This window comes from Felis catus, chromosome A1, assembly GCF_018350175.1.
Source record: "Felis catus isolate Fca126 chromosome A1, F.catus_Fca126_mat1.0, whole genome shotgun sequence".
Classification (NCBI taxonomy): domain Eukaryota; kingdom Metazoa; phylum Chordata; class Mammalia; order Carnivora; family Felidae; genus Felis; species Felis catus.
In genome coordinates, this window is record NC_058368.1 from 196,873,385 (window position 1) to 196,894,970 (window position 21,586).

General features: G+C 44.8%; 1 protein-coding gene across 2 annotated transcripts in view; it reads right to left on the reverse strand.

Annotated features, from left to right (window-relative positions):
- Window positions 1-21,189, reverse strand: part of ARHGEF37 (Rho guanine nucleotide exchange factor 37) — a 58,278-nt gene extending 37,089 nt beyond the window's left edge. Inside the window, exons 1-2 of one of the 2 annotated variants that reach the window (XM_006927999.3) lie at window positions 21,060-21,189; window positions 1,466-1,662 (exon numbers count right to left, since the gene is read on the reverse strand). In XM_006927999.3, the coding sequence (XP_006928061.1) occupies window positions 1,466-1,651 (186 nt within the window). In that variant the 5' untranslated portion in view covers window positions 1,652-1,662; window positions 21,060-21,189. Of the gene's footprint in view, window positions 1-1,465; window positions 1,663-20,858; window positions 20,953-21,059 lie in introns of those variants that run through there. The other variant, XM_045037007.1, reaches the window with a different exon arrangement.
- Between the last annotated feature and the right edge of the window lie 397 nt (window positions 21,190-21,586).

The window sequence follows — 21,586 nt, forward strand, 5'->3', positions numbered from 1 at the left end:
TGGGATTTGGGTTGAGTGGCTCTATTCACGGGCTTTGGAGAGCAGTCCAGAACATTCACACCATCAGGGGCCTATGATTCTTGGGGAGACCGCCCCAGTGGAATGTCTGCAAGGCTTAGAAAAATTGTATAAATTAGGTATAAATTAGGTACTCTTATCACTCTGGGGAAACAGGAAGGGATGGAGTGCTCAGCATGGAATGAAAGCTGAACTGGGTTTTTTTTTCCCCTAGATTTGCTGGAAGCTATCATTTTTCTGCTCTCAGTTTCCCCATCTGTCATATAAGGGTGGGAAGCTGGACTTCCTTCGAGCTCTGATATACTTGGCCCCCACCACCATTACCTTGAAATGTATTCTGAACTCCAGCCACTATTAACTGGTGGTACCACCGTGAGACAGAATGCAGGACATCTATATATGTGCACAGGCATATACAGGACATTGTGTGTGTGTGTGTGTGCGTGTGTGTGTCTATCCTGAATGCAAAATCAAGTAGGAAAAGCTAACTGTAGAAAAATATCTAGAGTAGGCTCTTATTTTTGTTAGAGTATGTAACAATCTATATTTTTTTGTTTAATGCCTACAGAGAAAAATCCTCATTTCCGGAGGGTAAAATACGAGAGGCCTTTCACCTTCCACATTTCCTACTTGAGTACTTCATTCATTCAAGAAAAAATGAACCGAAGCCTATGATTTATGTGTCCAGAACTGGGGGATATATTGAACTAAACAGGCATTGCCCTAAGTGAGCTTACATCCTAAGGGATTCTTAAAATCTTATAAAGAGAGCCTGTATTATTTCTGAAATCAGGAGAAAAAAAGATGTAAAAACCCATCATAGTGAAAACTTCTCCAGGTTACCATCTCCTAAATGAGACAATTAGAATATAGGTCAGTTTTGGGAGCGCCTGGTGGGGCACGGTCAGATAACCATCCAACTCTTGATTTCAGCTCAGGTCATGATCTCACAGTTCATGAGTTCGAGCCCGTTGTCAGGCTCTGCACTGACAGCAAGGAGCCTGTTTGGGATTCTCTCTGCCACTCCACCTTCCACCCCACCCCCACCCCACCCCTCTCTCTGTCCTCTCCCCTCTGCTCACATGCACTCACACTCTCTCTCAAAAATAAACACATAAACATTTTTTTAAAAATAGTATAGGTCACTTTAAGCCATCTGTTCTAAATCTGATAAAGGGCTATTTTATCCATTAGCTCATTTAATTCTCTGAGGCGATTACTCCTCTCCATTCAGCAGATGAATACACGGAGGCTTCAATGTGTTAAAGGCTTTGCTGGAGGTGGCAAGGCCAATAAAGGGAAGTACCGGGGCTTACATCCAGGTGACTTCACGCCCGCCACGCCTTCCCCTCCATCAAGCCTGCCCCGGGAACAGACGTGCGGTCTCAGAAGCCAGGACCCACGTTTGCCCCTGTAAAGGGAGGCTGTGCAAGCCCCACCCAGGTACCTGCTGCAGGCGGCTCCTGATGTCTGAGGCACAGAGCTGGAGCATGTGCAGGTAGGAGGCCTCGGTGTCAATGAGCTCTCTGACAGCCAGCCTCTGATGCAGCAACAATCTGTCCCCAGAGTCCCGACCTTCTCCGTCGGGACTCCCTGTACTGGAGGACGGCTCATCAGTCCCATGTTCAGCCATGTCAGCAGGTTCTAGGAAAGGCAAACATATCCCAACTCACTTCCGGGAGCTCTGCTGGAACATGCTGTCTCTCATCCAAAGACGACTATTCATCAAGTGGCCTAAAAACATCTCTAGCTTACATACTGCAAGATGAACTATGTGTTAGCATTTGTGGGCAGTATCTGAATAATCTTAAAAGGCCGAACGCAGCTCAGATCATTGTTGACATTTTCCAGGATCCAGATAATGTGCCTGCCTAGCTTGTCTTCTATTCCACCCCCCTCCACCCCCAGCTCTTGACCCAGATTTATTTATCTGGTTCAGCCAAGTCTATCGCACCCTCTATCCCAGGGATTGCCTCCTTTCTACCCCCACTACCTCATTCAGGCCTCACAACCCATCCCCTGGGCTATCTCCACAGCCTCCAGGAGTACCTTTCCAAGTCCAAACCCCTCTCCCTCCTGCTGCTCCCCACACCCATTCATCCTGGATGTGCTTCCAGTTTAAACTTCCTGAATCGAAGCTTGTGATCACGGCGTTCCATGCTGTGAGGCTTTAACAGCTCCCTGCTGCTCTGGGGTCCGGCTCCAACCTCATTCTTCCCTTCCACCGACATTCTCAGCAAAAGAGAGCTACGTGCTTTCCTCCACGCGTGCACACTCACTTCCTGCCTCTGTGCTTTTGCACCTGCTGTGCCCCCCTCCCAGGACACTATCCTTGGACATTCATCTTCCCTAGATCCTCCCAGCCAGATGGAATTTCCCTCATTGAAACTCCCATGACCCCTTTATCTCCAGGTTTAAAAGTACCAATGGCAATACTATGGACCAACACGGCCTGAAAACCCCCTACTACAAAACACCCAGAAATGCTGGATCAGGTATAGCCAACTTCCTTTTCACAGCCTGGTGGGGCTTGCAAGAGAATAAAGGGAATAGCAGGGCCCCCAAACAGAGGGAACTAGAAACCAGAGCAGGAGCAGCCGGGGCCCAAAGTGGAGAGGTGGGCAGGGAAGAGGACATAGCCAAACTCAGCGAACCAGGGACTTAGGTGCTGGTGTTCAGGCCAGAGCAGGAGACAAGCTTCTTCACAGAACTGGGACACCAAAAGACTCCAATGAAATGGTGCATCAAAAAAAAAAAAAAAAGTCTCCCACTCACACAGAAGATGAGGTCATCTTGGTCTGGGTCCAACAGAGGACCAAAAAAATCCCCTCTGAAAATTCATAAAAGTAGCCCTGCCTTCACTGGGCTTTAGGTTCAAAGTGATATTACACATGTGGTCCAAGTAACCCAAAGCTGTGAAATTAACAGAAACAGTTGTAGACCAATGCTATTCTGAGTGCCCATGGAAAGATAATGTCTCCATGGGAATGCAAACTGGTGCAGCCACTCTGGAAAACAGTATGGAGGTTCCTCAAAAAATTAAAAATAGAACTATCCTAGGACCCAGCAATTGCACTACTAGGTATTTATCCAAGGGATACAGGCGTGCTGTTTCGAAGGGGCACATGCACCCCCATGTTTATAGCAGTACTATCAACAATAGCCAAAGTATGGAAAGAGCTCAAATGTCCATCGATGGATGAATGGATAAAGAAGATATGGTATATCTACACAATGGAGTATTACTCGGCAATCAAAAAGAATGAAATCTTGCCATTTGCAACTACGTGGATGGGAACTAGAGGGTATTATGCTAAGCGAAATTAGTTGGTCCAAGAAAGACAAATATCATATGACTTCACTCATATGAGGACTTTAAGACACAGAACAGATGAACATAAGGAAAGGGAAACAAAAATAATATAAAAACAGGGAGGGGAACAAAACATAAGAGACTCTTAAATAGACAGAACAAACTGAGGGTTACTGGAGGGGTTGTGGGAGGGGGGATGGGCTAAATGGGTGAGGGGCATTAAGGAATCTATTCCTGAAATCAGTGTTGCACTATATGCTAACTAACTTGGATATAAATTTTTTAATTAAAAAAATTAAATTTAATTAAAAAAAAAAGAAATATAATGTATCCAGAAGAATGTATCCTTAGCCTAGCCCATGTGGCACGCCAGTAGATAACCCTGTCCTGAAGATGAGTTGACAATCCAAAATTATAAGAACTCCATGAAAATGAGCAGAATTAGACCCCAAGAACATCAGAGAGTCAAACTATCACATACAAAGTATAAAATAAGCAGGAAAAAAAACCCCATATTATAAAAAAAAACAAAAGACCTGCATGATTTTTTAATTAATTTTTTTAAGTTTATTATTCTTGAGAGATAGAGACAGAGCATGAGCAGGGGAGGGGCAGAGAGAGAGAGGAGAGACACAGAATCTGAAGCAGGGTCCAGGCTCTGAGCTGTCAGCACAGAGCCGGACGCGGGGCTTGAACTCACGAACTGCGAGATCATGACCTGAGCTGAAGTCAGCCGCCTAACCGACTGAGCCACCCCGGCGCCCCGACCTGTATGATTTTTTAAAGCACCAAATAAAACTTACAGTAATTCAAATTTTAGCCTTTGAAATTAAAAACTGAATGGGCAGATTTTTTTTTTAATTTTTTAATGTTCATTCATTTTTGAGAGAGACAGAGTGCAAGCAGGGGAGGGGCAGAGACAGAAAGAGAGAGGGAGACACAGAATCCAAAGCAGACTCTGGAAGCTAGCACAGAGCCAGATGCAGGGCTTGAACTTGTGAACCCTGAGATCATGACCTGAGCCACTTAACTGACTGAGCCACCCCGGCACCCTCTGAATGGGCAGATTTAACAGACATCTAGAAAAGAGAAATCGCAAAAGGGCATATAGATCTGAAGAAATTATCTAGACTGCTAAAGGAAGAGAAAAACATGGAAAATATAAAAGAATTTAAGGGATGTGGATATTGAAATAAGAAGGTTCATGCATCAAATCTGAGTTCCAGAAGGCAAGAATAAAGAGAATGAGAACAGGCAATATTCAAAGAGATGAGAGTAAGAATTGTCCAGAATTTATTTAAAAAAATATAAATTCTTGGGGCGCCTGAGTGGCTCAGTCAGTTAAGCGTCTGACTTCAGCTCAGGTAATGATCTCTCAGTTCATGAGTTTGAGCTCCTCATCAGGTTCTCTGCTGTTAGCACAGAGCCCGGTTCAGATCCTCTGTCTCCCTCTCTCACCGCCCCTCCCCAGCTTGCACTCTTTCTCCCTCTCTCAAAAATAAATAAACATTTTTTAAAAAATGAATTATTAGATCCAGGAAGTACAAGTCCCTCTCAGGAGAAGTTTTTTTTTTTAAATTCACATCCATGGGGCGCCTGGGTGGCTCAGTTGGTTAAGTGACCGACTTCAGCTCAAGTCATGATCTCGCAGTTTGTAAGCTGAAGCCCCGTGCCGGGTTCTGTGCTGACAGCTCAGAGCCTGGACCCTGCTTCAGATTCTGTGTCTCCCCGTCTCTCGGCCCCTCCCTTGCTCACGCTCTGTGTCTCTCTGTCTCTCAATAATAAATAAATGTTAAAAAAAAAACTTAAAACTCACATCTAAACACACTGAAGAGAAACCGCAGAAGCTCGAAGGCCTAGAGAATTTATCTTTTTATGTTCCTGTTCTCAGGAAACTATGGGAGAATGTGCTCCACCAAAATAAATAGAAAAAAAAAGACATGGGGTACAGGGGACTGGCGATCAAATGTGAGAGCAGCCAAGGAAATCCCCAGACAGGTGAAGGAAAATCCTAAGATGGACCATTGGCTACAGGCAGATGGAAAACAGTTCAAATTAGAGTATTTCAGAAAGTAATAGAATATCTTGAGAACAGATGTATTGAATTGGTAGAGAGTATGGTGTTTCTTTAGGGGATAATCACACAGATCATACATACAAAACTAAGAGGCAAACCAAAGAACAAATACAACACAGTTGTTAAAGAAAAAAACTGTGCAGAAAAAATGAAAGTAATTGTATGTTACCGCCTGGTTCAGTTATAAATACAATTTACACACATTATAATACAAGTGATGTAATTAATATCATGTATAACTATAATGGGAGAATACGATAATGGGAGAGGTATACATGTGTAGTGGCAGGGGAGTAAAAACAAAAACCAAAAACCCAAATCCTCATCTTCCATAGCAGAAAGTCAAAGAACAATACCTAAATCAAAAGCTCAAGAATTAACAGTACATACATGCTATTTAATTTTGTTTTTTCAACGTTTATTTATTTTTGGGACAGAGAGAGACAGAGCACGAACAGGGGAGGGGCAGAGAGAGAGGGAGATACAGAATCGGAAACAGGCTCCAGGCTCTGAGCCATCAGCCCAGAGCCCGACGCGGGGCTCGAACTCACGGACCGCGAGATCGTGACCTGGCTGAAGTCGGACGCTTAACCGACTGCGCCACCCAGGCGCCCCACCAACAATATATTTTAAATGCAATTTAAAGATAAAAAGGTTTGATCATACAATAAAAGACAAATATTATTTATTCCTTCTGAAATATCTTAATTTAACAAAAGATATATAAGATCTTTATGAAAAAAATTATAAAACTTTATTGAACTTACTGAATTGAAGAAACAATTATAAGTAGGGATACACTATGTTCATAGATAGGAAGACTCAATATCATAAAGAAAAGAAAAAAATTTTCCCCAACCAGATTCAATTCCAGTTCCAGTGAAACTCCCAACAGAGTTTCACTTTTTGCTTTTTTGCTAAAACACAACAAGATAATTCTAAAACATATACGGAAGAGTAAAAGGCTAAGACTGGCTAAGGCAATCCTGAAGAACAAGGTGGGGGGACCTGTCCTATGATATATCTAGAACTACTTGAAAGCCAATAGTAATTAAAAAGGATGGTGTTGATACAGGGCAAACACATTAGTAGGACAGATTAGACAGCCCAGAAATAGACCACAATAAAAATGGAAACGTTTTATATGACATAAGTATAAGCCACTGAGAAAAGGATGGTCATAGGATAAGGGGCCTCCCATATAGAAAAATAAACAAACGTAATCCCATATCACACTCAAATAAACTCCAGATGGTTAAAGACCTAAAGGTCAAATATGAAACTCTAAAATTCTTAGAAGAAAACATAGAAAAAATACTTTTATATTTTTGTTTATTTATTTTGAGAGAGGGAGAGAGTACATGTGTGCCCGGCGGGGAGGGACACAGAGAAAGGGAGAGAGAGAATCCCAAGCAGGCTCCACCTCAGCTTAGAGCCCAGTGCGGGGCTGGATCCCACAACTCTGGGACCATGACCTGAGCTGAAATCAAGAGTCAGACACTTAACAGACTGAGCCACCTAGGCGCTCCCATAGGAAAATATTTTTATGCTCTCTGAGGATTTCTTTGACAAGACATAAAAGAAACCCCGAAAGAAAAGATTGGACAAGACTGATAAATCTGATGACAGTAATATTGAAATTTTCTGTTCATCAAACAATTCTACAATCAAAAGGAAAAGAGACGCCTCCAACCAGAAGATAATTGTGATGAATGTAACCTGCAAAAAGTTTAATTATCTACACTACATAAAGAACCTTCTATGAATCACTAAAGCCAGGCAATTTAAAAGAAAAACAAAGCATACTGTTACACATACAATATATTGGTTCATTCAATGTCAATGTTAACCTCCTCCTATTAAGTCATCCCGTAATACTGAAATTGGACAGCTAAACCCCAGCTTCCTTGCAGCTAACATTCCAACACGCGTTTTCAGCCCCACCAATCAGATGGTCTCACGTGAGCACTGAGTTTAGAACTGAGCTAAGTAGGAAGAGAGGTGATGCTTGAGATATCCATTTAATGGGGCAGGTACTACACGGTTTAAAGTCATCAATTCTGGCAAAAGATTGTGGCTAAAGTCATGGAATTCTGAAGCCAGCAGTAGGGCCAGCAGCATCCCAATTCTCTAATTTCCTGATGGTTGCAGAGGGTAGCAATGCCTCTGGAGGGGCGTTCCTGTAGCATGGCCTTGGGATTCGTTCCTAGTGGCCTATTCTGTGGTCTGCTTGTCCAGCCGCTCTGCTGCTATGGTAAGCACCTAATACACTCTTTTAAATACCCGACTGGTTAAAACAGAATGACTTGTGTTCTCTCCAACTGAACTGCGGATGATAGAGGTGTGAATAGGTATTGACAAAAGAAGAAATTTAAATGCCTAATACACGGGGCAACTGGGTGACTCAGTCGTTTAGCATCCGACGGTGGCTCAGATCACCATCTCACAGTTCATGAGTTTGAGCCCCACATCAGGCTCTGTATTGACAGCTCAGAGCCCGAAGCCTGCTTCGGATTCTGTGTCTCCCTCTCTCTCTGCCCCTCCCAACTCATGCTCTGTCTGTCTCTCTTCCTTTCTCTCTCTCTCTCTCTCTCTCTCTCTCAAGAATAAACATTAAAAAAACATTTTTTTTAATGCCTAACACACGAATGAAAAGACTCACTTGTGGGGCGCCTGAGTGGCTCAGTCAGTTAAGCATCCAACTCTTGATTTCAGCTCAGGTCAGGGTCTCACAGTCCTGAGATCCATCTCCAAGTCGGGCTCTGTGCTGAGAGTGGAGCCTGCTTGGGAATCTCTTTCTCTCTCTCTCTCAAAATAAATAAATAAGCATTTTAAAAAGAAGAAAAGATTCCCTAGTAACTAGGAGGCAAATAGGAATAATTAAAGCTGCCATGAGATACCATTTCATGCTCATCAGATTGGCAAAATATAAAAATGGTGAGACTGTAGGTGAATGGGGAAGTCTCACGTACTGATACGGTAATGGAAATTATTACAACCACTGCAAAGAGCAATTTGGCAATGACTAGAAAAGTTAAAAATGCTCACAGTGTCAGACCAATCAGTTCTACTCCTAGATATATCCTGTCTTCAAAAAACTTCTTCACATATACACAAGAAATGGACACAAGAATGTTCACTCCAGCACTGCTGATAATGACTGGAAATTAGAAACTATCTCAATGTCCATCAACAGGAGAGTGGGTAAATAACTTGTAATATATACATATCATGGAATTCTGAACAACAGTGAAAATGAACAAACTATAAATTCATGTATCAACATGGATAGCCTCACAAACACTGTAAAGAAAGGGGAAAAAAAGAAAGTTCTAGAAGGGGGGGGGTTGAAAGAAAGTTCCAGAAGGGCACATAGATTATAATACTATTTTCTAAAATTTAAAATACGTAAAACAATGCTAGATAGTGTTTAGAGATATATACATATGGAACACCAGTATTAAAAATTTTGTGGAGGGGCACCTGGGTGGCACAGTCGGTTAAGCGTCCGACTTCAGCCAGGTCACGATCTCGTGGTCCGTGAGTTCGAGCCCCGCGTCAGGCTCTGGGCTGATGGCTCAGAGCCTGGAGCCTGTTTCCGATTCTGTGTCTCCCTCTCTCTCTGCCCCTCCCCCGTTCATGCTCTGTCTCTCTCTGTCCCAAAAATAAATAAACGTTGAAAAAAAAAATTAAAAAAAAAAATGTGTGGAAGTGGGGCACCGGTGTGGCTCAGTCGGTTAAGCATCTGACTTCCGATCAGGTCATGATCTCACAGTTCGTGGGTTCCCAGTGGGCTCTCTGTGAACAGAGCCCACTTCAGCTCCTCTGTCTCCCTCTCTCACTGCCCCTCCTCAGCTCACATTCTCTCTCATTTCTCAAAAATAAATAAACATTTAAAAAAATTTTTTAAATGTTTGTGGAAGTGATTAGCAATAAATTCAAATGGTAGTAACCTCTGGAAAGGGAAGCAGAGAAACAGAATTTAAGACTATCAAAAATGACTTAATGGCATCTGAGGGGTTGGGGTTTTTTAAGTTAAACTTTTAATTTGGAGATAGAGATTCACATGCAGTTGTAGTAAGTAATACATTGGTTCCATGTACCCTTTACCCAGTTTCCTCAATGGTAACATTTTGCAACACAATCTCACAGCCAGGATACTGGCATTGATACAAGGGCCCCTTTTCACCCAACCTCATCTCATCCTTAACCCCTGGCCCCCAAGAAATCAGTTCTCTTGGGGCGCCTGGGTGGCTCAGTCGGTTAAGTGTCCGACTTCGGCTCAGGTCATGATCTCACAGTCCGTGGGTTCGAGCCCTGCGTTGGGCTCTGCGCTGACAGCTCAGAGCCTGCAGCCTGCTTTGGATTCTGTGTCTCCCTCTCTCTCTGCCCCTCCCCCGCTCATGCTCTGCCTCTCTCTCTGTCAAAAATAAACATCAAAAAATAAATAAATAAATAAAAGAAATCAGTTCTCCATTTCTATAATCCTGTCATTTTAAGAATGTATGTAAACAAAATCATTACAGCGTGTAAGCTTTTTAGGATTGACTTTATTCAATCAGCACAATTCCCTGGAGATTCCTGTAAACCGTTGAATGGATCAACAGTTCCTTCCTTTTTATTGCTGAGGACCTGAGAGGTTCTAGTTGCTTAAAAATAATGAAACACATATGGGAAAAACGTTAAAATTAAACATAGATAGATGGTAAGAACATGGTATTTGTTGCACTGTTCTTTGTTTTTTTTTTTCTGGATGGTTAAAATATTTCCTAATATTTAAAATGGCACACATCCCATTCAAACTTGCACTTGGTTATTTAGGGTCATTTAGGACCGGGCCTCATCTTCCTGGCCAGACACTAAGCACTTAGAGACAAGATAAACACCCATTCACCTCATATCCCCCGCTGTGCCTCACAATACTGAAGACACTTGCGGATGTCAGTGGTCCTTTGGGAGGCATGAGTAGCAGCAGAAATTTCTGTCCTGGGCCATCAAATATTATGTAAACTGGCTGCGGAGAGCAATGGGCCTAGAAAGCTCTCGGAATGCATGTGTCTGATGCACAGTTCTGTTCCAGCTTCTGAACACTGCCTGTGGCCTGCTGACCTGTCCCCGGCCTGATCCGCTGACACTCACTACCCAGAGCATAGGTTCTCTAGAAAGATCCCAATAGGATTTCAGGAGAACTACTCAGGTTCCACTACTCAGAACTCTTGCTAAATAAACAAAAAGCACAAATAATACTTTGTAGAGAACTGCTAACTATTTAAAATGGCATTAATTTGCACTTAGGTTAATTGAAATCTAGACCTCCAAGCAGGCCTGGCAAAACCTCTCTGTAACAGCATTTTGTTATCTCTTATAGTCTGTGTAATGGAAAGGAACACACTTTTATTTCTTTAAAAATATATTACTTGGCAATGAAAAGGAAGGAAGTACTCCTGATACGTGCTCCAACATGGATGAATCTTGAAAACATTATGCTAGAAGTCAGTCAAAGAAATCAGTCATAAAGGACCACCTATTTTATGATTTGGTTTATGTGAAATGTCCAGAACAGGCAAATCTGTAGAAACAGAAAGCAGATGATTGATTTCCTAGGCTGAAGGGATAGGGGTATTGGTGGCTATGGGGTACAGGGTTTCTTTTAGGGATGATGAAAATGTTCTAAATTTATCGTGGTGATGGTTGCACAACTCAGTGAATACACTAAAAACCATTGATTTGTGCATCCTCGATGGGCAAATTATATGATACATATTATATCTCAATAAAGCTGTCACCAAAATAACATTAACGATTGGCAAGGATGTGAGCAAACTGGGTCTCTCATATATTACTGACGGGAATATAAAGGGGTACAGCCACTCTGGAAAATAGTTTGTCAGTTTCTTTAAACACGAAACATACACAGGGGCACCTGGCTGGCTCAGCTGAACGTCCAACTTCGGCTCAGGTCATGATCTCACGGTTCACGGGTTCAAGCCCTGCATCAGGCTCTGTGCTGACAGCTCAGAGCCTGGAGCCTGCTTCGGATTCTGTGTCTCCTTCTCTCTCTTCCCCTCCCCCACTTGTATTCTGTCTCTCTCTGTCTCTCAAAAATAAATAAATGTTAAAAAAACAAACAAACAAAAAAAAAAACACTTAGCAGTGATCATACCTCAGGACATCTATTCCAGAGAAAGAAAACTTAAGTCCATACAAAAACCTGTCCACAAATGCTCGTACAAGTTTGATTTGTAATAGCCAAACTGGAAACAATCAAAACGTTGTTTTAATAGGTGAATGCTTTAAAACAACAACAACTGTGGTAGATCCAATATCACTGATCACCCAGAAGGAACCGGGAATAAAATACTGATACATTGCAATAACTTGGATAGCTCTTGAAGGTATTATACTGTGTCTCAAAATGTCACACCCTGTGTGATTCCACTTATGTAACAAACGAAATTATAAAGACAGAGGCCAGATAGGGGTCACCTGGTTAGGGACAAGGGGGAAGGGCATGGGGGTGTTACTGTAAAGAAAGAACACGAGGAAGAACTGTGTGTCTTAATCGAAGTGATAGTTACACAAATTTGCCATGTGATATAGTAACACAAAACAAGCATTCACAAATAGTGTGCCGATGCCAATTTCCTGGTTTTGATAGTGTGGTATATTTCAATAAGAGAGAACCACTGGAGGAACTTGGTCAAGGGCATACAGAAACCCCGGTACTGTCCTTGCAACTTGCCGTTAAACAAGCCTGTACGCCTCATTCCTGCCTGTATGTATTTCAAAATAAAAAGTTAAAAAAAACAACCAAAATATTACATAGCTTACGTTTTCCACTATCATTGCAACTCTCTCTGGACAAGTGGAACTCAAAAGCCTGGGAGAGCAGGCTGGGTGTCCCTGTTCCATTTCCTGGTCTGGCCTGATAAGAACTCTGGTCTCAGAGAACATGCTCAGAAAACATGGCTTTTCTTACAGTCCAGTCATGCTCACTCCTGAGATCTCTTTCATGCCCTGTAATAGCCAATTAAGAACTAACATCAGTTTAGCATACGGGCGGTGCTAAAAAAAAAAAAAAAAAAAAAAAAAAAAGTCTGTTCATGGGGCACTTGGGTGGCTCAGGTGGTTAAGCGTCCAACCCTTGATTTTGGCTCAGGTCATGATCTCACGGTCTGTGAGATCGAGCCCCACATTGGGCTCTGTGCTGACAGCGTGGAGCCCGCTTGGGATTCTCTCTCTCCCTCTCTCTGTGCCCCTCCCCCACTCAGGCTCGCTTTCTCTCTCTCTCAAAATAAATAAATAAACTAAAAAAACAAATTTGTTTTAAATGCCTGTTGAATGTTCTGCAGCCACAGCTTCAGACTCCAGGATGGTGTAAAACAGCTCTTTCTGTAGCACATGTTCATTCAATAAACATTTGGAGCAGCTACCTTACGCCAAGCACTTTCCTAGATCCTGAGGATATAAAGATCAAGAAAAGAAACAGATCTACAATAAGGACAGGGTATTTAAAACATCTGGTTATTGGGGCGCCGGGGTGGCTCAGGCAGTTGAGCTTCCGACTTCGGCTCAGGTCATGATCTCACGGTCTGTGAGTTCGAGCCCCGCGTCGGGCTCTGTGCTGACAGTTCAGAGCCTGGAGCCTGTTTCAGATTCTGTGTCTCCCTCTCTCTGACCCTCCCCCATTCATGCTCTGTCTCTCTCTGTCTCAAAAATAAATAAACATTAAAAAAATTTAAATGTTCAGACTCAAAAAAATTGATTAAAAAACAATAATTAAAAAAATAAAACATCTGGTTATTTGCCCCAGGTTTCTTTCCACTAAAAGCAGAAGGACTAACTCGGTAAATGTTATGGACATCCTGATTATTTCATCCCTTTCAAGACAGAAGAAGTGACAAGGGGAAATGATGCATCAAATCTAATTCTAACCAGGGACCCCCGGCTGGCTCGGTCGGTGGAGCATATGATTCTTGATACCAGAGCTGTGAGTTTGAGCCCCACGTTTAGAGATTATTTAAAAAATAATTTAAAGAATATATAAGTCAGACTGGTCCAAAGAACCAAACAGAAGAAGTAGATCCCTGGGGAAAGGGAAACTGTCACCTTAAAGTTCTTTCAGAAGGTAAAATGTCACAGAAGAGAAAGTCCAACATCCCTGAGCCTCCCACCCCAGGTTTTAGACAGAGATCAATTTCAATACTTAAGATTAAAAAAAAAAAGTCAGATGTGTGCATCTGGTCTGAGACTGTAAAAATGAGGGTTCATGGAAGATTGTCAAAGGTGCTATCATGATAGCAAAAGACTTTGTTGAAAAACAAAAGAAGGAAACACCTATAGAAACAAGAGTAGCCACGCTAGGATCCTGCCTAACCTGGTGCCTGGTTTATAAAAACATATACACACACACACAAAATAAAAATTAAAAAAGGCGGGGAGGCGCCTGGGTGGCTCAGTCGGTTAAGCGTCCGACTTTGGCTCAGGTCATGATCTCACAGTTTGTGAGTTCGAGCCCTGCGTCGGGCTCTGCGCTGATAAGCCTAGAGCCTGCTTCAGATTCTATGTCTCCCTCTCTCTCTGTCCCCCCCCCACTCTCTCTCTCTCTCTCTAAAATAAATAAACATTAAAAAAAAAAACTTAAAAAAAATTACAAAGACATACACGACAGTCAGAGAGGAAGGTCCTCTACAAAGAGCTTCCAAAACTCTAAACACCCAGAAGGAGCTGGGATTGATAAAATTATAAGAATAACGGGCGCTTGGGTGGCTCAGTAGGTTAAGCGGCCGACTTCGGCTCAGGTCATGATCTCGCGGTCCCTGAGTTCGAGCCCCGCGTCGGGCTCTGTGCTGACTGCTCAGAGCCTGGAGCCTGTTTCAGATTCTGTGTCTCCCTCTCTCTCTGCCCCTCCCCCGTTCATGCTCTGTCTCTCTCTGTCTCAAAAATAAATAAACGTTAAAAAAATTTTTTTTTTTAATTATAAGAATAACTTCCAAAGCTCTGCCCCTACTATGACTGCCACGTATATTTTAAGATGCATGTTCAGAAAAAGTAAGAAATAGGCACACTATTTGATGGCTTTGCTTTCCTCTTCTCAGCCCTAAAGAGGGACTTAGGAGGCAGTCAGTGTGAAAGCTTGGTGCCCAGACCCTGGAGCAGGGAAACCTGATTTCAAATTCTGATTCTGCAATCAACTGGCTGGCTTTTCTGGGAGAATGATATAACCTTCTTTGTAGGGTGATTATAAGGTTTCATAAGATAACCCATGTAAAGTGTCTCAACAGAGTGCCTGGTATAAGGTAAGTTATCAGTAATTGTAGCAGTTGCTGTTGTTACTTTTAATGTCAAACTGTAAAGGATAGCATCACCATGGATCCAGTGGATCAAGAAATGTCTAAGGACACTTGGCTGGTCACATTCAAGCAGACGGCAAGAACAGTTGATTATGATGACAATACTAAGTAGTAGGAACGATACACCAGAGCCTGGCTCAGGATGCCGCTAACACCAAAGAAATGGAGCTGAGAATGGAGGGATCATGAGACTGAGCCTTGATGACATTACTCAGTCCAGCCGTGATGGACACCGATCGAGTTTGGATTTTTTTATGAGCTAGTACATTTTCTTTCCCCATGCCTCTTCAGACTTGGCCACTCTGAGCTGGGTTTCTGCCACCTGAGTAAAACAGATGGCCTGCCAGCCATTAGAAAGGGAAACCGAGATCACTGGGAGCCAGCATAGGTGAAGAAAAAACAAAAACAGAATAACAGGTCATGCCAGACTACCCTCATTCTCTTACTGAAAGGCAACTAGGCCAGTGGATCAAAGGAATGCTGTAAGCTAGGGTAACTGGCCCCACAAGGTGATGACGTCTTTCTAGAGAGTGTCTCTCTCTCTCTCTCTCTCTTTTTTAAAGATTTATATATTTTTTAAGCTTATTTATTTATTTTGAGAGAGACACAGAGAGAGAGAGAGCACGAGCAGGGGAGAGGCAGTGAGAAAATCCCAAGCAGGCTCCGCACTGTCAGCAACTCAGGGCTTGAACTCACGAACTGTGCAATCGTGACCTGAGCTGAAACCAAGAGTCAGATGCTTCACTAACTGAGCTGCCCAAGTGCCCCTTTGAAGGAGTCTCTCTAGGGAGTAAGACAAGGGTGATGGAGGCTGGGACTGAAGGTGGGAGGAATCATAGGACAATAATATGAACTAAAAACTGATAAAACTACACAATTCAAAAATGTTGATCAGTGTCAACCTCTGGGATCTGCTCAGTTTGCTTAAGGCCATCTGTCAGTCCTTCCAGCGCTTTCCATCTCCAAGACCACCCGAGTCTAAACCTCCACCACCTTTCTCCTGGAAGACTGCTAAGTCTCCTGACTGGATGCACAGCACCAGAGTGGAGCGTCTTTCAAAAACATGCAACTGACTGCTTGGAACCCAGACAAGTTTTCCCTTGATTCCCATCCTCCTTCCAAAAAACTACTCCTTCCCCCCCCCCCCCCCAGTAATTATTTTTCTTATTCTATTTGTTTTACAGGTTCATTCAATAAAGCGTAAGCCCCGCCAGGGGGAGGATCACATCTGTTTTCCAACACATCACCTAGTGCCGACTCCAGATCTAGCATATGGTAAGTGCTCAATTAATTGAATGAATGAATGATGCGGATGAACCAGCGGAATAATGATCAAATTGCCAATGGCACTGTAACAAATGGAATCAGACTAGTATAATCATATACAACTCTCAGGGGCCACCAAAAAGCTCAAGGTCAGGTGAGAGAGAGCAAACTCCCCTCGAATTTTATATCAGTGGAATTATAGAGTATGGGCTCTTTTTGGTCTGGCCTTTTTCTTCTCTTTTCAGCAAAATTCTTTTGAGATCTATCCATGTTGTGGCACGTATCAAGAGTTCATTCCTTTTTAAATGCTGAGTGGTATTCGACTGCATGGATATAGCACAATGGTTGTTTTCTATTTATCACACTGGATAAACAATTGGTTGTTTTCCATTTATTACAACAGAGCTAGACGGAGAGATGTACTGTCTGGCTTACATGACTTACATTTCAATGTTTTAATGTTTATTATTTATTTTTGAGAGAGAGAGAGAGAGAGAGTGTGTGCGCGCATGAGTGCGGGGGGCGAGGCGGGGGGGGGGGAGCAGAGAGAGAGGGAGACACAGAATTGAGGCAGGCTCCAGGCTCTGAGCTGTCAGCACAGAGTCTGATGCGGGGCTCGAACTCGTGAACTGTGAGATCATGACCTGAGCGAAGCTGGATGCTTCACTGACTGAGCCACCCAGGCACCCCTTTAACTTTTTAAGAAAATGTCAAACATTTTAAGAAAATGTTGGGGCGCCTGGGTGGCGCAGTCGGTTAAGCGTCCGACTTCAGCCAGGTCACGATCTCGCGGTCCGCGAGTTCGAGCCCCGCATCAGGCTCTGGGCTGATGGCTCGGAGCCTGGAGCCTGTTTCCGATTCTGTGTCTCCCTCTCTCTCTGCCCCTCCTCCGTTCATGCTCTGTCTCTCTCTGTCCCAAAAATAAATAAAAACGTTGAAAAAAAAATTTTAAAAAGAAAATGTCAAACTTTTCAAAAGTGGTGGTACCCCTTTACATTTCCACCAACAGTGTATGTGACTTCTAGTTCCTCCACATCCTCATCAGTTATCCTCTAGTCAGTCTTTTTAATTTTAGCCATCCTAACAGGTAGCAAGTGATATCTCATTATGGTTTTGACATGCATTTCCCTAATGATGAATTATCTGCAGCATCTTTTCAAGTGCTTACTTGCCACCCATATGTCCTCCTTGGACATTATGGTTCGTTCAAATTACAAAAGAGGCTCTCACTCCTTACATAATTTAGACAAACGATACGGAGTGTTATAAAGAATATGTAGTCCCCCATTACCAATCCCCACCTCCAACACACACACTGATAACCTAAGGTGCATAAGAACCATCAGGAGCACTGGTCAGGCAGGCAAATTCTTGCCCCCATTCTTGAAGATTTTTTTTTTAAGTTTATTGTATATGTACGTATTTAATGTTCATTCGAGAAAGAGCAGGAGCAGGGGTGGGGGTGGGGGTGAGGCAGAGAGAGAGGAGAGAGACAAAGAATGCCAAGCAGGCTCTGTGCCATGAGATCATGACCTGCGCCGAAACCAAGAGCCCAACTAGACTGAGCCACCCTGGTGCCCTGTCCCCACTCTTGAAGATTCTGATTCAGGAGGTCAGGGATGGCTCGTTTCAGCAAGTCCCTAAGTGATTTTTTTTTTTTTTTTAATTTTTTTTTCAACGTTTTTATTTATTTTTGGGACAGAGAGAGACAGAGCATGAACGGGGGAGGGGCAGAGAGAGAGGGAGACACAGAATCGGAAACAGGCTCCAGGCTCCGAGCCATCAGCCCAGAGCCTGACGCGGGGCTCGAACTCACGGACCGCGAGATCGTGACCTGGCTGAAGTCGGACGCTTAACCGACTGCGCCACCCAGGCGCCCCCCCTAAGTAATTCTGATGCAAGTAGTCTGTAGGTCCTTTCTTGAGCAATTCTGCCTTTCCTGCTAAAGAACTGTTTAAAGAGTGAAGACAGCCAGTCTGGAAAGGCCTGCGTGGGCTGTGTTCAAATAAGGAAGAACCTTGGCCTGAGGGAGTGAGCACATTTGCCTGATGTCGTCCTATGGGGCACCAAATGTTTGGAACCTAAAGGTCAAATTAGAAAAAACTTTCTAGGGGCACCTGGGTGGTTCAGTCGGTTGAGCATCCGACTTCGCTCAAGTCATGATCTCAAGGTCCGTGAGTTCCAGCCCCGCATCGGGCTCTGTGCTGACAGCTCAGAGCCTGGAGCCTGTTTCAGATTCTGTGTCTCCCTCTCTCTGCCCTGCCCCTGCTCACAGTCTCTCTCTCTCTTGAAAAATAAACAAACGTTAAAAAAATATTTTTTAGAGAAAAAACTTTGTAAGAACACCTGGCTGGTTCAGTTGGTAGAACAGGTGACTCTTGATCTTGGGGTTTTGAGTTCAAGCCTCGCCATGGGTGTACCACTTACTTTAAGAGAAAAAACAACTTTGTAACAGAGTTACTGTGAAACAAAATCAGGCCACAGAGCCGGGAAGGGAAGGAACTTGCCAAAGTCCCTGAGCTTGCAAAAAAAATGGTTGAGAAATGACTGGCTGAAGGTGAGACAGAGAGGAGGCAAGAGGCATCCCAGATGCACACATACACATCCTCTGTTTCCAAGGAAAAACTCTCCTTTATAAATACCCAGAGAGGAATGTAAGCCACCAGACAGGTAGTATGTGTCTTAATCCAAATTAAATAGCAGCTATTTGCCCTAAGCCATATTTCCCTGACTCTATTTGCAAGGCCTAAAATGGTAGAGAAAGGAGACCACACAGCCTTTTGTAAGAGTAGTTCTTTTTATAGGTAAGTAGGCCTGCCAGGCCCTGTCCTCACAATTTTGGATCCACAGACTTTAAAACTCCTAATGAACAACCAATAGGCTTTGGACAATCAAGCTCAACAAACGCCATTTTGCTTCAGTTACAGCGCTCAAACACCCGCCTCAGGAGTTAAATAAAAAGCCATTTATTTGATCTAGAATAGACTCAACGGAAGCACTGTTTACCATGGCAAGCTGCTGATCGAAGAGGGATGAGAGCCAGCTGCCAGCAACTCCTGTCCCCTGGCAGGGACTCAGCTGAGCCCCCATCACCTGGTAAGACTGTGCGTTGCCCAGGCCCCCATGTATGCCCTCCTCTATCCTCTCATGGAAAACCAAGCTATGCAGGTATCGGCTCCATCCGAAAAAGGCAAGCAAGGCCCAATAAACCGTCCTTGTTAGAATGTCTGGTAGCTTCAGGGCACCCCAGGGGCTCAGTGGGTTGAGAGTCCAACTCTTCATTTAGCCTCAGGTCATCATCCCTGAGGGTTGATGGGATCAAGCCCTGAGTTGGGCTCCACACACAGCGTGGGGCTCTCTCTCTCTCTCAGAGGCACCTGGGTGGCTCACTTGGTTGAGCATCGGACTTCGGCTCAGGTCATGATCTCGCGGTCTGTGAGTTCGAGCCCCGCGTCGGGCTCTGTGCCGACAGCTCAGAGCCTGGAGCCTGCTTCCAATTCTGTGTCTCCCTCTCTCTCTGCCCCTCCCCCACTCATGCTCTCTCTCTCCCTCTCTCTCTTTCTCTCTCAAAAATAAATAAACATTAAAAAATTAAAAAAAAAAAAAAAGAATGTCTGGTAGCTTCTACTCTCAGCATTTCACCTTGGGCCAAATACTGATGCTAGGCATTGCTGTGGTTTTATTTAGGCTATCGTCATCACAACATGCGCTGCTGCTTCTAAGCCACAACAGGGTTCACTTTAGAGTTTCATGTTTATAGTTGTTTTTAATTATTTCAGACACAGCCCGATTTCTCCCAGGGCATCACCTTTCCTAACTGGCACAGCAGCGGGCCACTGGATTCTGTGCACCAGCACAGAAGGGCTCAGCCTTCATTCTTAAGTCTGAACATAACTTGAAGGATGAAGCAGACAATCTTATCCCTATTTCACAGGTAAAACTGGGCCCTGGAGAGGTTAAACTACTGGTCCAAGGTCGCACAGCTAGCAGGGTCAGGACACTGGACTGACCGTCTAATTGGACTCACTTCTTTCGCAGCTGCCTCCCTTTAAAGGAGCAAAAGAGGGGCGCCTGGGTGGCGCAGTCGGTTAAGCGTCCGACTTCAGCCAGGTCACGATCTCGCGGTCATGAGTTCGAGCCCCGCGTCGGGCTCTGGGCTGATGGCTTAGAGCCTGGAGCCTGTTTCCGATTCTGTGTCTCCCTCTCTCTCTGCCCCTCCCCCATTCATGCTCTGTCTCTCTCTGTCCCAAAAATAAATAAAAAACGTTGAAAAAAAATTAAAAAAAAAAAAAAAAAGAGCAAAAGAATGCTCCGAACAGCACAGCCTGAATGCCAGCCTTCAGTCACTTCTTACAGCAGAATGCTTCATTCAAACCTGAAACCGTGTGCAAGGTTATGCGTGAACCTTGGGGGCGGGGAGAGACTCAGATTTCTAAGGGGTCGGGGATCCCCAGAAGGTTAAGCATGTGGGCAGGCTGCTGTCAAGTTTCTCTACTCCCCTCCAAGTTTTGAGCGCTCACTGTGCACGGAGCACTGTAGGGGGAGCGGGACAGCCCCGGGCTCTCCGCTCGGCTCTCGGTCCCAGCTTTGGCACAACCTTTCTGGGGATCCTTGGCCAAGGCAGCTCACCGCAGGGAGGCAAATTTCCTTTCCCTTTTCCCCTGGCCTGGACTGACTAGTCACAATTATATTTTCCTTCTCAAAGATTCTTTAATATTGTTTGCATTTTCCATTGTTTTAACCTATGGGTTCTTATTAAAAGTCACCCCAAATCCTACACTGAAGCAAGCAGGGGTTAAGCTTTTTTTTTTTTTTTTTTAGGCCACCTTACCTCTCTGGGCCTTAGTTTTCCACCTGTAAAAGGTCCCATGGATCAGGTTGCCAGCATGCCCGTAAGACCCGTGACGCAAACAAAGCTCACCGCGCCACCTGGGACCGGGCGTCGCGGCTTCCCCGCTCCCCACCTCCCCACTTGAATCCGAGCGCCCCTCCTCTCCGCGCCCACCCCGCCCCAATAGCCGGCAGCCCTCACCTCGCGGATCTCTGCCTCCGGCGACGCAGCCGCGGGGGCGCCAGGGGCGCCCGGCTCCCCTGCCCCGCGCCGCGTCTGGGCCTCTGCGCCGCGGGTCCCACGGAGGGCGCGGGCGGGCGCGGCTCTGCCCACGCTGCGCGCGTGCGTGCGCCGCGGAAGGGCGGCCCGCTCTCGCGCCTTTGTCAATTGTCTGCGGCCAGGTTGTTTTCCACTCGCTGCGCCCGGGACCCGGCCGGGCCGGACCGGGGTGGCCCTGGCCTTGGCCCGCCGCCAGCGCAGAGAGCTGCTGAGCGCCTAGCGCGCCCGGGGGCGCCGCCCACCCTGCCTTCTAGTTCAGCCGTCTTCTCGCCGGGGGCGCGGCACCCCCAACACCCGGGCCAGCGCTTAGGTCACCCGGTGGGAATGTTGACCCCTGGATCACTGAATATCTGTATTATCTGTGCCCCGGCCCGAAGCACTGGACATTAGGGCTGGACCTCGATTTCATTCCGAGAGTTCGCTGCCTAGGACCTCTGGGTTCTTACCCA